The 15,626-nt window shown below is 34.7% G+C and overlaps 1 protein-coding gene and 1 pseudogene across 1 annotated transcript; both read right to left on the minus strand.

The window, feature by feature from the left end:
• Positions 1-4,533: 4,533 nt before the first annotated feature.
• On the minus strand, positions 4,534-7,586 carry LOC119999609 (protein NRT1/ PTR FAMILY 2.13-like). The gene is made up of 4 exons (XM_038847276.1): positions 7,372-7,586; positions 7,027-7,244; positions 6,242-6,816; positions 4,534-5,607 (listed from the first exon to the last, which is right to left on the minus strand). The coding sequence occupies exons 1-4, from the start codon at positions 7,463-7,465 to the stop codon at positions 4,779-4,781; spliced, it is 1,716 nt and encodes a 571-aa protein (XP_038703204.1). The 5' UTR covers positions 7,466-7,586; the 3' UTR covers positions 4,534-4,778.
• Positions 7,587-12,439: 4,853 nt separating this feature from the next.
• On the minus strand, positions 12,440-15,299 carry LOC119999610 (annotated as a pseudogene).
• Between the last annotated feature and the right edge of the window lie 327 nt (positions 15,300-15,626).

Below are 15,626 nucleotides of genomic sequence, written 5' to 3' on the forward strand. Positions count from 1 at the left end.
ATATCATAATAAAAAAATATTGCTAATGTATGTTGTTAAGAAAAGTCTCACATCCTAATGGACAGGTTATAAGTTCATGATTTCTTTGACTAAGTAAGACGCGTTTTAAGACCGTGAGCCCTGAAAGTCCCTGGAAGGCCGTGAAAGCCCTGTGATGAGTTGGGCTTTGAATTGGGCTTGGGAAAGCAGATAATATCTTATTAAGATAGTCAAGTTTGGGTTGGGGAGTCCATTATTGTTTCCTAACAAGTGATATCGGAGCAAGGTTGTTTAGTTTGAATGTGGGTTGTACATGTATGATTTTTGGTTCCACTTGTTGAGCTTGATCTCGACCCACAAGTAAGAGGGAGATTCAAAAAAATCCACTTCTTGGGAATTTTACTAGGATCCTCCTTCAAAGATATCAAGAACAAAGGAGGATTTGAAATAGAGAATAATAGCACAATCATAACACATGAATCTACGTGGAAAACTCCAAAGATCGAAGAAAAATCACGGGTATTATCAAAGACAAACAGAGAATATTCACTATGTGAAAAATTATTACAACTACACTCTCAGTATTTTCTCTCAATAGATAAGGTTGAGTCTAATGATGACTCTGGGCATAAGGGGAAGGGGTCATGTCAGGAATCTTGGTCCAATGCAGTGGGAGGCAAGATTACCAATCTATGACATTTATTTTGAGATTGAAGAAGGATTAGACGAACCATCAACACCAATTTTGGATGAATCCTGGTCCCTTCGTGGAGTTCACAGATGAATAAGGTGAGGAACTATTATTGTCAATATTCAATGTTTATTCAAATGAAGACGATTTGTTACCGCAAGAAGAGATCAATGAAGAAATAATGGAGAAGAAATACAACATTATTCAAGTAGCAAATCTTGACCATATTAAAGTGTCTATTGAATTCGTTGATTTTGTCATGCCGGATTGGTTTAACAAAATAGAGGATTCTTTAGTCTCTTTGATAATTGAAGTTGAGGGTTCAAGGAGGTGTTGGTTATAGACATATTTTTTTGTATCAATGATGTTATTCCAGACAAGATTTTCACTATTACAGCTCTTTAAAACTCGAGGTCGAGTTTTCTCCCATAAGGGGAGGCTGATGCAGCGGGACCAGAGTGCTCTTCCGAGAGCAGGCACTGGAGGAAGATTGGACGTTGAAGGTATATTACCTTTCTTGGAGGAAGGCCCTAGGAAAGCTCGAGGAAGACCAATGTTTTTGGAATTTTGTTATTTCCTTTTATTTAATTAGAATTTTTTTATTTAATTAGGGTTTTTTTTTTTGGTTATACTATTTAAGGTTGTAAACTCTCACTAGATAGGGAGATTTTGTTGAATTATAGGAAGACTAAAAATTGTTCTCTAACCCTACTTTATTCAATTCTTAGTGGATTGATGTAGTAGAAGATGTCATTGTTATTGAAATCGCTTTATTCTACCACTCTCTACGTCACTGAACCATATAAATCTCGTGTGTTAATCTTCTCTACTTGCTTATTTACTTATTAGTGTGCTTGGTTATTGCTTGTTGATTATTCTACCCTTGTGGCGGTTATGTATTTTTCATTTTGCCGATATTATTCATTGAGGTGGCATATCTTGGTGTGGTTTCGCTGCGCTATACTCAACAATTTCCAAATTAAATCGAAAGAGCTTAGAAAAGACCATTAAAAATTATATCAAATATAAAGCTAACAAGTTATAAAAAAAAATTGTCCAATGCACAGAACTAATTACTAGTGTGTGTATATATGTATAATGTGCATTATAATACTCTTTACTTACAACCCCATAGAATATATAGGTCTATTTGGTGGGACGTTGTCGCACCACCAAACAAAGTTGAATAAGCCAGCGATATCGATGGCAAATTACAAGCTTCAATTTATTTATTATATTATAATTAAATTGAAAATTTATTTTATACAAAAATTAATTTTAATAATATATGTTATATAATTTTCATAATTTATAGTCTACCATCATCTTAAAGTTTCGTCAAACACCTTACGACTTATTTAACAATTTATGAGATCACTTCTTTTCCACAGCTTTCAAACTGACATTGAAAATCAATACAACCGCTTCACAAAATGTAATCATAAAAAAGAAAAAGAACCACCACATGAACCACCAACTAAATGCCACAAAATCCGATGCTACCCTCTTAAGTCAACAAAATATGCTGGATCAATAGTAGCATGGCTCCACTTTTCTTCTAAACCTGCGCAAAGTCGTTTGATAGTAGGATTCTCAATTCTAGCTAGTATTGGGCATTTTGTTGGATGAAAAAGATATACATATACAGATAGCATCTGATTCAATATTCAAACCACTCCTAACCATTTATTAAAAGCTTGATATTGAAGACTCTAAGCATCACATTCTTTCTTCTTTAATTATAAGTCTTTATGCTTATAAAAGAAATTATAATATTCTCCACATATATATCACATAATTGAGGGTATTAGAAACTTATTCTGAAGCTTTGAGTTTCGGCTGAACAAAATCTCAAGAAAAAAAAAGAAAGAAAGACAGCATTTCAAACTTCGAATTACATGACTCTTTGGGTTACTATTCAAAATGCATGAAAGTTAAGCATACAGTTCATTATTGACCATTATTTTGATAGAGAGCATCTGATTCAATATTAAGCCACAACGTAAAATCAAATCTGACTATTCTTTATTAATAAAGAGATAATTGATATAATAATAAATGGGCCGAAATTTAAAAGTATCTTTTTTCTTTCTATGTATTGGCTTTTTAGAAGTCTTTATTATTTTGACAAGTGTAATTATTGAGTGTGTAAATGATTGACACATGGCTCTTTTTTTGATAAATTATATATTACAAAAAAAATCACGAATTTATTTCTTAATGCATGATTTATTGGTCATTTATACAAATATTTAATAAAATAAAAAATAAAAATTTACATGATGTGTAGAAAAGACTGATAGGTGATATGTACGTAGGAAATATGACTTATGAGGTTGGAATGTGAAATATAATATTATTTGAGACAATTGACTCCATTTGATATGGTAGTTTCATTGATATTCAACGTTAGCTTAAAAATTGTGTAAAAAATTGTATAAAAAATTGTGAGTTATTTGGTAAACTGCAATTGTTTGTACCTTATAAACTATTGAATGAGTTGTGTAGTATTTTGTTAATTGAATTAGTTAATTTCACTATCTACTAGATACGTATTAATAAAATTATCACTTTTTAATAAAAATGTTCGCTAAAATTACTGTATATGCATTCGAATAGTTATTGGTTACAAGAAAAATATAATTTATTAAGTTTAAGTACAGGTAATAATATAATTTAGTATTGCATGTTGTTTAGTTTCTAATTTTAAAAACATATATTAATAAAAAATGTTAATTAGTAAAAGAATGAAAAAAAAAATAAAAAAGTTGTGATGAAATAGTTTTCTAAAATGATTTTTTTATAAATATGAAATATCACAACGTGTAACATGATAGGGAACCCTCGTGAGTCATGCATGGACTTTTTGCCTACTTATTTTTCTTTTCTTTTTTTTGGAAATGTGCCCTAAATTACATATAATTATATAAATAGCTTTTGTCTTGTTGTATGGGGCCACAGAAAAGAATTGCTTGATTGCTAGTCCATTCATTGGATATTATTACGCGTCGCCTTTTGAGGGTGCAGGGTCCTGCTGTAATTTGTTTTACAGCAGACACCACTTTAATAAATATAAGCTATTCAAAAAATTTTTAAAATAAAATAAATTATAAATGAGTTTTGATCGTGTTTATGAGTTTAACGGTATTTCTTGTTCCAAACAAAAATCAAATTCATGACAAAATAGACTTAGGATGTTTCGCGTCTATATTTAATGGTTCACAATTTTCATGTCTTTTTCATGTTTCAATTTGATTTTTGTTTAGGACAAAAAATATATCGTCGGACTTATAATCCTGATCAAAACATGTTCATAATTTTTTTAAAAAAATAAAAATTTTATAATGGTATTAGAGTCATTACAGCAAGTCCCAACCACCCCCCTTTTGGACTATTAAGTATTACAAATCCGAAAGCTCTTGATTCCCTTTTAGGTTCTACTTAGTTGAGATGGGACAAAGTGAATTACCGAAAAAAAAAAAGGCAAGTGATCAAATATGCATCGATATTATAATTTTAATAAGTTATTGTAAAATAATCCTAAAAATTTTTTTCAAGGACAGTGACTCCCGCTAACTTCTTTCGAGCAAATCAAAATGCAGTAGTCCACCCCACCACCACTTCCCGACTCTGCCCCTGAATACATACAAACATAATATATATAGTCAATAGTTTCATACAATGAAGTTATCCCTAATTTACAAATCTATTACCCCTTCAAAGGAAAGAATCCCAAGAAAAAGTAGGAGAAATGTTGACTAACAACACAATATATATCTCAAAATATCAGAATATATTCCAAATATCGTGGCATAAATCATTATACATATTGCTGAATATGGTAGTGATCTGGTAGTGATCTGGGAAAAGCATATATAGTTATCCGAAAATCCTCACTTAATTTATCCAATAGCATATACCCAATGCTATACAAAAGAAGTTCCATTTATTTAACTGCACTGGAGGGTCTCGAACTCCTGTTTGGCTTCCTAAACGAAAGAAAATTTGCACCATTAATACACTTCACTTGTCGTCTGTTTATACATACAATTAATTCAATATGTAAGTTCAACCTTTGACTGTGCTGATCAGCTCGACATCAAGGTAATTAAGGTTCATCTTCCACTTGTACAATGGTTTTGTACCGATACCTCCGGGCACAGACCAGGTAATAGATGAAATTCATAGCACATAACCCGGCCAAGAGGAAGTAGAAATAGTCCAATCTGCCTAAATTGAGATCATTTGTTAACCAATTGGGGTGGCTACTAGTTCCGGTTGAATGATGAACGATTGTGATCATTAAGCTGCTGAGGTAGTTTGCACCAGCAAAGGAGCAGCTGAATATTGAATTACCAATACTCCTCATATGCTCAGGGAACTCTGTGTTGTAGAATTCAATTTGTCCAATAACATTGAATGCCTCGCATAAGCCTAGGAGGACAAGTTGTGGCGACAACCAGAAGACTGACATTGGCGATTGAGGCTGCGAATTGGCCCGTGATCTTCTCTCCCTCTCAACAATTCCGGCAGCTACCATTGATAGGATTGAGAATATCGCCCCAATTCCTATCCTCTGGAGAATTGTTATTCCGCCTTCGATTTTTGTAAGTTTTCTAAGAAATGGAACGACAATTCTGTCGTATAATAGCACCCAAATCCCGATTGTGATCATTGTTATGATGACCATGGATCCTGCGGGGACTTCAAAATTGGGTCCGAGGTGTCTATCCATTAGCAAAGCTTGTGACATGGTGAATGTGCTTTGTTGTGCCATGGAAATGAAGCTAATAATACATGCAGACCATATTGGGACTATGTTTAATAGGCACTTGAGCTCTTCCACTTGTTGAATGCTGCATAGCCTCCATGGATTTGCACAACCAGCTTCAGGGTTCTCGTCATTTTTCTCTATTATGGCAGCCTTGTTCAAGAACCTCATAGAGACATCAACTCCATCGTTAATAATTAGGAATTGTACTCGATGCAGTAAATAAAACCTAAAACAAACTAATACAAACACTAAGAATTTATGTGGCTCATATGTGGTACCGGCACAAGATTTGAGGGTTCACCAATTTCCTAGAGTTTACAATTCATATTTAAAGATAGAGAAAAAATCAGACAAATTTAAAAATCAAAAAAAATAAATGAATTGTGGAGTCCCAGATCCATTGGGACGTGCATAGTATTTTTGCCCAATTATCTCAAATGTCGAGAGATGTGTACACGATTTCATATAGATCATATGTGACGTGTAGAACTCACAATTTCATATGAATAATGTATTTTCATCCTAGCATTTGGTATAACTGGGATAAAAAAACACTGAGATTCTTAGTATTTTTATATTTATATTGACACTGCATATAATATTCTAAACCTAAAGTGGACCTATCAAGTTGACTGTATAGTCTACTCAAATCACGTATACCCAACCCTAACTGACTAACAGAATGCATGCCATCGTTGTTGGACAAAATTTCAGTATTTCCATGCATGTTAGCAAGAATTTCAAAGAAGCAAACTTCATCAAAAAATCAAACAAGGTGTAGTGATGCAAATGTCTACCTGTACTGGTTGGTAAGCGGGAGCTTCAATAAAATAGCTTTCTTTAATGGAGGATCGTAGAAACTAACATCAGTCTCTCCGTCCTCGGGAAGCAGAAGCCGACGCTTACGATGGGCAGAAACCAACACTCCAGCTATACCCGAAAAGAGACTGCCTTGGGGCGGTTGATGGACGTATATTCTCGTCCCAACGAAGAATAGAACAATCGAGCAGACCATGAGAATGGTAGGTAGACCAAAACCCAAGACCCAGCTAACGTTGTCTTGGATATAAACCACAACAGTTAAAGTAATCAAGGACACCAAAGTAGCTGTGATATAGTACCAGTTATAAAAACTGGCAATCCCTTTCTTGCCTCCTTCTGTTGTTTGATCGAATTGATCGACACCAAATGGGATGTTACACGGCCTTATTCCTCCTGTTCCAATGGCTAGGAGGCCGAGTCCGAGGATCAACATACCAAATTGAAGATTGTTGGGACCTTTGCAATGATGACCATGTGGTAGTTGTTGTGAGTTGCAGGATGGAGGATGCAATTGTGGCAGCCATGCCGTTAACGTCAACGTTATTAGTCCCTAACATTGATGAATTTCATTCTTGTCAGTTAATAACGTTGGAAACGACTCACTTTTAGACTAATTTTTGGAGGAGGATTAGCGGTGGTCGAGAAAGAGACTGTTTCATAGAAAAATAAGTAAATTTCAACTCTTTCCAACAACCCCGAATCGTCTTCCCAAGCTTAGTCTTATATTATATTTGATGTTGTTATGCAAGTAGATATGTACCAGCAGAGATGCGAAGGATGCAAAAGCAATGGTCTTGAACTTTCCGATCAAAGCATCAGAAATGAAAGCACCAAGCAAAGGTGTGAAATTTGTGACACCCATCCAAATGTTGATTAGGTTAGCTGCTGGTGCCTGATTCATGTGAAAAAACGTTAACAGATACACCATGAAGTTTGCTAACATCCCATAAGACGCCAACCTTTCAAGCGTCTCATTTCCTGCGCGCATACGACAAATTATAAGTTGATTTAAATATATATATATATATATATATATATATATATATATATAAGGAGATTTACACCAAAAACAAAAACAAAAACAAAAAATAGAGAATTAAGAGACCTAAGATGAAAGGCATGGCTTTCCATCCTTGAGGCTTTCTTGGAGTTGATAAATCTTTTGTAGGAAAAGATGTGCACAATGAGTGTTGCTCCATCCTTTGTTCCCAAACTTGAAATATTGTTTGTCCCTTGTAATGATTTCAAGGTACCTGCATGTGGAAATTCTTCGTAACTAAGCTTCTACTCCAAATCTTTTTGGGTGTGGCATGTAGAGATATGGAGGTCATGACTATCTATATATATACAGGAAAGAGAGAGAGAGAGAGAGAGAGAGAGAGAGAGAGAGAGAGAGAGACTAAGGCTGTTTGTCAACAAATACCGCATGCAAGTGGAATGGGAATACGGTTAAAGGAGCAGTTTAATTAAGGGATGCACTGGTGTCTGAAGTGGCATGCAAGTTGAATACTGAATGACTTTCACTTTCAGTGAATGGAAGGGTAAAAGGGATCAGATTCTGGAATCCATGGAAAGGTAAGTGTCCTATTTATATATCATGCCATGAGATGCATGTGTTGGGGCAATGGGACTGGAGAATCAATTATAAACACTTATCTCATCCTCGAGTGCCTGCCAGGTCTCTTAAATTATTCTTCAAGTGTATGCGTATATATATATATATATATATATATCATCATAATGATAATTATAATTATATATAGGGAATATAGAGACTAAAGATTTCTTGGAGGACATCGATCGAATAAAGGTATGCTTCCGTCAACAATAGAAAAAGAAAAACGTCACAAAAAAAAGAAGGTATGCTCCATCTAGATAGCCCAATCTTCGTAGCTCAAGGTAGTCCAAATCTATTTGGCATGTTGACACATTTGATGATTGTACAAAATTGAAATATGATTTTTGTGACAAAAATACCCCAATTTCTTTAAAACAACACGCTTTAAGTCTCAGGACGACATCATTGTTTTTTGACTTTCGCTTTCTTAAACAAAATTTTAAAATATTTTGATTCTCAAAATATATGTTAGATTGGGAAAAAAATTTACATATTCAGAATCATGACATAAAGCTCTTTCCAACAAGATCTATTGTCAATAGGAATGGGTTTTAATTGGTCGTTCTTAATTCCATTGTTTTCAAATACAATGGAATTTCAAAAATAACGAATTTTGGACTAAAAATAATGGATTCTGGATTGTGTTTAAAAAAAAAAAAGATTATGGACTGTGCTTTTAAAAAACAATGGATTCTTAACTGTGCTTTCATAAAACAATTAATTTCGTCTCAGACCTATGTTTATTCCATGAATTGAAACGGTGGAATAACTAATTCCATTCAATTTCTTCCCAAACCAATACTTATTTCATTGAATTAAAACAATGGAATATATAATTTCGTATCAGTGAAAAACATTGACTTAAAACAGTTAGAAAATAATGAATTCTAAATTGTGCTTTTAAAAAACAATGGATTTTGGATTGTGCTTTTAGAAAATAATGAATTTTGTCTCAAACCTATGTTTATTCTATAAATTAAAACAGTGGAATAACTAATTTCACTCAATTTTGTCTCAGACCAATGATTATTTCATTGTATTAAAATAGTGGAATAACTAATTCCATTCAATTTTGTTCCAGACCAATGCTTATTTCATTGAATTAAAACAGTGGAATAACTAAATCATCATTTTTTTTTACTTGTAATCCATTGTGATTTATTTGAATTATATTATTTATTCGTTCAACCACCTTGGTGTTATTGTTATTCAACCCATCAACGACCTCATTCATCCCTCAACGCAATGTCTTCATTATTAACCACCATATCATTATTTAAAACCATAAGAAATCATATATCAACACTCAAAATCAATGGAATAAAATTAAAAATTAAAATAACTAAATCGTTGTTTTAAATGAATGGAATAACAATTTGTCTGATATTAAAAATAGTGAAATAACAATCTGTCTGGGATTAAAACCGGGTCACAAATGGGTTTTCACTTTCCCATGACTATTTTGGTCGTCCAAGATCTGAAATATGTAGAGCTCATTAAGGCAAGTTCAACAGTGGTGGTGGTTAGCGGATGGGTGGCCTATGATGGTCGAATCGAGCTCCAAAGCTTTCGTTGGCCACGACTTCAAGCGAGATTCTGGCGAAATAAGCGATTGTTGGCAACAAACGAAGGTTGGGGATGAGTTATGAAGCTCCAGCGCTTCAGATCGATAGGTCGGTTCCCCCGATCGGTGACTGGATGATCGGCCTTGGTTCCGACAGTGAGAGGAAAAAAGAGGAGAGAAAGAGGGAACGCGAGAGTGAGGGGAAGTGCAGAGAGAGAGAGTGGCTATTTGTGTTTAATATTTAAAATTCAAAATTTATCCACATAGGATTGTTGACTAGACTTGCCACCTAGAATTGGGCTGCTTTGGGCTACCAAAAGCTTGATTTATATGTCATTTTCGATGCTCCAAAACAAATAAAAATAAACATCTAACCATAAAATTATTTATTATAATAATTGTGTTATGTTCCAAAATAAATAAATAAAATTTTTGTTTGATAAATATTTATTCTTATAGTATATAATTGTGCCTTGTTATGTAGGTCGTATCCATCATTCCTCCTTACTTATCTTTATTATAATGGACTGATATCACGTGAAACAGTCCTACGTCAATCCTTCAACTAATTATGCTGTCTTCCCAGTCAGGGCAATTAGTCTCATCCACCATTCATTTTGGAAAGATGCAAAGAGCCTATCCAAGCAAATTGTTATGTTTAAAGTTATTCCTTCCTTGGTAGGAATGGCAGTGATGGGGTTGGTAGAATGTGTCCTCCTACCTTTGTGCTTGTCAAGAATGAAAACTATATGGTGAATTTTGGTTGCACAATTCTGGCCATTCCTAGTCCATTTATATACAGTGTTGAGCATTCCCGTGTTAGAATCCAGATCAATTGAGAATTCATTTCCGGCATGAATAGAAGGTTTGACTTCCATGTAAAAATACCACAAAGGATCCCTTGCCACCAAATTATTTTGGATGCCATATATAACATTTTAAGTTATAATTACTTACAACAATGATAATATGTACAATCATATATGTTAATTGTTAGATGATTAATATGTGCAAGATGAGCAACATTCTCATTTTTACATAAATGATATCCAGCAAGAATATTTTGATGTCGGACTCTCTCTAAAAAAACTCTCTAAAAGATAAAAATGATGCAGCGCGACGTGATGGAAAGAACACGTACTTGGATCTGTTGATTCGACACACGAATACTAGGAACAAGTCTACTTAAATCTGTTGATTCGACACACAAATACCAGATTTAAGGCTTCAAAACTTTGTTTATTCTAAAGAATACCAAAGAATCAGAAAAAACTAGCCGTCTCTTAATTTTATTCAATCAAAGACTCTCCATTCCTCAATGAGGGTTACAATCTTAAATAGTAAACTAAACGAAACCCTTATCAAACCCTAGACACTTCTAACCGGAAACAAATATCTAAAAGTAAATATATAATATTACTCCTCATAAAAAAGATACTAGACTACTAAAAAAATAATACTAATTGATTTACAAACAATTGATTTCTTAAAATACCAAAATAAAATATTTAACTGAAATATCTCAATCTCAATCTACATCAAAAAACCTCTCAACTCTCATCTTCAACAACAGTACAGGAGGAAGAGAGATTCAATTCTTCTTTTCCTCCCTACCTCTTCCTCCTCCTTCCACGGGATAGATCTGCCCATTCTTTTTTTTAATATCAATTTTCCTTTTTCGTTTGTGTGTTGAATTAGGATTTTGCAGGGTTCCTCTTCTCCGGCTCTAGATCTCTTCCATCCGTCACGGATCTTTGATCATCAGTATTTTTGGTGTGCTCCGGCGACATATACTTGGTTTCTAGTGATGAGATTCTCAGATCTGAGGGAGATCAGCCTCTCTTGTTAAAGGAGAAAATAATATTCTTGATGTACATCTAAGGTATAATTTATGTGATTTTTTTTGTTCAATCTTTGTAACCCGGTGTAGATCAGTGGAGTACGAAATTGTTTGACGGTCATCTGGCGATGTCTGGGTGTAATATAATATCTTTTGAGAGTATCCGGAGATGGCCGTTTGTGTGTTTTTCTCTTTCTTTCTTTTCTTTTTCTTTTTTGGGGCAATTTCCAATAGGGACAACCAAAAAATTTAATTATAACAGCACAGTTGATTAAATGACATATATGCCCCATTTTATTTAATAAAATAACATAATTATATGCATGCCATCATCATTTTTGACATTTTTTTCTTTTTTAAAATGAAACTTCAAAACGATTTATCTCTCAAAATATATGAAGGAATTTGGAAAAAAATTTATATATTCTCAATCAACGTGAAAAACTCTTTCAAACAAAATCACTCATCTATATATTCTAAGACGAAAAAATCTAATATAAATTTAATTTATCTACACTGCATATATTTTTTCTACATTTCAATGAATTTAATTGCACTACCTATGAATTTAGCTGTACTGTAATGGATTTATCTGCACTGCATAAAAACTATTTATCTGCTCTGCAGTGAATTTATCTGCACTACAATGAATTTATTTGCACTTGAGGAGGGCGTTTGAAAACTTGAGAATGCAGGAAGTAGAGTTTGTGGAAGAATTCTATACAAGAGTTATAGATTTGATAAATCAAATGAGAACCCTTGGTGAAGAGGTATCTTATCAGAAGATTGTTAAAAAAGGGGCTAACCAGCCTACCAGAGATGTATGATATGGTAGTGGCAGTTATAGAAGAATCGAATGATCTCACTGTCTTGAAACCCAAGGAACTTGTTGGATCTCTTGAGGCCCATGAACAGAGGAGACTGAGACATGGAGAGCAGACTCAACCCCTGGAGTCTACGTTTCAAACAAACCTATCTATGAGAGAAGAAGTGAAGAAAGGGAAGCAAACAAACTGGAGAACATGAACTGGCCCTGAACGAGGTACGAGCTCAGTTATTTTTTCTAACAGTTCATGCAAAATTTAATTGCATATGAGCTGAATGCCATACAAACAAAGTTCCATTTATTTAATTGTAGGGGAGGATCTTACACTCCTCGATCTCTTCCTAAACAGAAGAAAATTTACACCATTAACACCCTTCACATGCTTCTGCTCATACATAGAATATATAATTTCAACCTTTGACTGCGCTGATCTGCTCGAAATCAAGGTAAGGTTCATCTTCCATTTGTACAATGGTTTTGTACCGATACCTCCAGGCACAGATCAGGTAATAGATGAAATTCATAGAACACAACCCGGCCAGGAGGAAGTAGAAATAGTCCAATCTGCCTAAATTGAGATCATTTGTTAACCAATTGGGGTGGTTACGAGTTCCGGTTGAATGATGAACGATTGTAATCATTAAACTGCTGAGGTAGCTTGCACCAGCAAAGGAGCAGCTGAATATTGAATTACCAATACTCCTCATATGCTCAGGGAACTCTGTGTTGTAGAATTCAATTTGTCCAATAACATTGAATGCCTCGCATAAGCCTAGGAGGACAAGTTGTGGAGACAACCAGAAGACCGACATTGGCGATTGAGGCTGCGAATTGGCCCGTGATCTTCTCTCTCTCTCAACAATTCCGGCAGCTACCATTGATAGGATTGAGAATATCGCCCCAATTCCCATCCTCTGGAGAATTGTTATTCCGCCTTCAATTTTTGTAAGTTTTTTAAGAAATGGAACGACGATTCTGTCATAGAATAGCACCGAAACCCCGATTGTGATCATTGTTATGATGATCATGGATCCTGCGGGGACTTTAAAATGGGGTCCGAGGTGTCTATCCATTATCAAAGCTTGTGATATGGTGAATGTGCTTTGTTGTGCCATGGAAATGAAGCTAATAATACATGCAGACCATATTGGTACTATGTTTAATAGGCATTTGAGCTTTTCCACTTGTTGAATGCTGCATAGCCTCCATGGATTTGCACAAACACGTTCAGGGTACAGGTAAGTTTTTCTCTATTATGGCAGCCTTGTTCAAGAACCTAATAGAGACATCATCAACCCCATCGTTAATAATTACTGAGTGTAGCTTATAAAAAAAAAAATTACTGAGTTTACTGTACATAAGGAATTGAACTCGATGCAGTAAATAATACCTAAAACAAACTAATACAAAGGCTAAGAATTTATGTGGTTCATTTGTGGTATTGGCATGTGCATAGTATAGGTAGAAGCAACATCAAAAAATTCACCATAAATTGTTGAAACTCTCAAACCAAACACGCTAATAATATTGTATTTGAATTTATCGGTTCAGTATGAATATATCGGTCCCCAATATTGTCTTCTTTGTTCTTCATGGGCCATAGTCTTAGACCCAGAAAACACGTTGTTAATTTGAGAGGAATTGACTTTACTTATTATAACTCAATCGGCTTGGGTTATGCTAGACCAATGTAAGATTATACCCGCGACAAACAAATATAGAAATTAAATAAAATTCACTCTTACACAAAAAATGAATATCACTAATTTATTCTTCATATCTCACTAAAAGTTGATGCCGTCTTATTTTATTATATCCTCAAATCTAGATTTGAGTAACTTGAAAATTATTAATATTAACACTGCATATAATATCTAAACCTAAAGTGGACCACACAAGTGATCTGTATAGTTGACTCAAATCACGTAAACCCAATACTTAAACGAAAAATGACTTATATCCCTAATATTTTCGTCCATAACCGACTATAATAGTATTACGTTATCTAATTACATTGAATTTCGTTCTTACATGTTATGGCTGAATATGCTTGAGTTTGTTAAGGATACGTAATGCTTCCGATAATTAAATGATGCATGTCATCGTTATATTAGAAAGAATTTTAAAGAATTAAACTTCATCAAAACATCAAGCAAGGTGTAGTGATGCAAATTTGAAATTTCTACCTGTACTGATTGGTAAGAGGGAGCTTCAACAAAATAGCTTTCTTCAATGGAGGATCGTAGAAACTAACATCATTCTCTCCGTCCTCAGGAAGCAGAAGCCGACGCTTACGATAGGCAGAAACCAACACTCCAGCAATACCCGAAAAGAGACTGCCTTGGGGCGGTTGATGGACGTATATTCTCGTCCCAACGAAGAATAGAACAATCGAGCAGACCATGAGAATGGTAGGTATACCAAAACCCAAGACCCAGCTAACGTTGTCCTGGATATAAACCACAATAGTTAAAGCAATCAAGGACACCACAGTAGCTGTGATATAGTACCAGTTATAAAAGCTGGCAATCCCTTTCTTGCCTACTTCTGTTGTTGGATCGAATTGATCGACACCAAATGGGATGTTACATGGCCTTATTCCTCCTGTTCCGATGGCTAGGAAGCCGAGTCCGAGGACCAACATACCAAATTGAAGATTGTTGGGGCCTTTGCAATGATGACCAAGTGGTAGCTGTAGTGAGTTGCAGGATGGAGGATGCAATTGTGGCAGCCATGCCGTTAACGTAAATGTTATTAGTCCCTAACATTGATGAATTCATTCTTGTCAGTTAATGACGTTGGAGACGACTCACTTTTAGACCTAATTTTCGGAGGAGGATTTGCGGTAATTGAGAAAAATATTATTTCATAGAAAATTTTGTAAATTTCAGCTCTTTCCAACAACCCCGAATCGTCTTCCCAAGCTTAGTCTTATATTATATTTGATGTTGTCATGCAAGTAGATATGTACCAGAAGAGATGCGAAGGATGCAAAAGCAATGGTCTTGAACTTTCCGATCAAAGTATCAGAAATGCAAGCACCAAGCAAAGGGGTGAAATTTGTGACACCCATCCAAATGTTGATTAGGTTAGCTGCTGGTGCTTGATTCATGTGAAAAAACGTTAACAGATAAACCATGAAGTTTGCTATCATCCCATAAGACGCCAACCTTTCAAGCGTCTCATTTCCTGCATAAAAGGCAAATTATAAGTTGATTTAAATATATATCCCGAGATCATTTTTTTTTTTTCATAGGAAATGAAATTTTATAACACAATAGAAAACAGAACTTACAAACCAGACATCGCCCAAGCTGGAGTCTCCCCGATCCATACTCTAGTACCTAGAGTGCGATGAGAGTTTCTAGCCATGAAATGGGCAACCTGATTCAAATTTCGAGATACATGAGAACAGAAATGGACACCTAAATTATCCATTAACAACTCGCACGACTGAAGCACCGCTCCCGCGGGGGTCCGGTGGAAAGAACGGTCAGAGAGGAAGCGACAAA

Source organism: Tripterygium wilfordii, chromosome 6, assembly GCF_013401445.1.
Source record: "Tripterygium wilfordii isolate XIE 37 chromosome 6, ASM1340144v1, whole genome shotgun sequence".
Lineage (NCBI taxonomy): Eukaryota > Viridiplantae > Streptophyta > Magnoliopsida > Celastrales > Celastraceae > Tripterygium > Tripterygium wilfordii.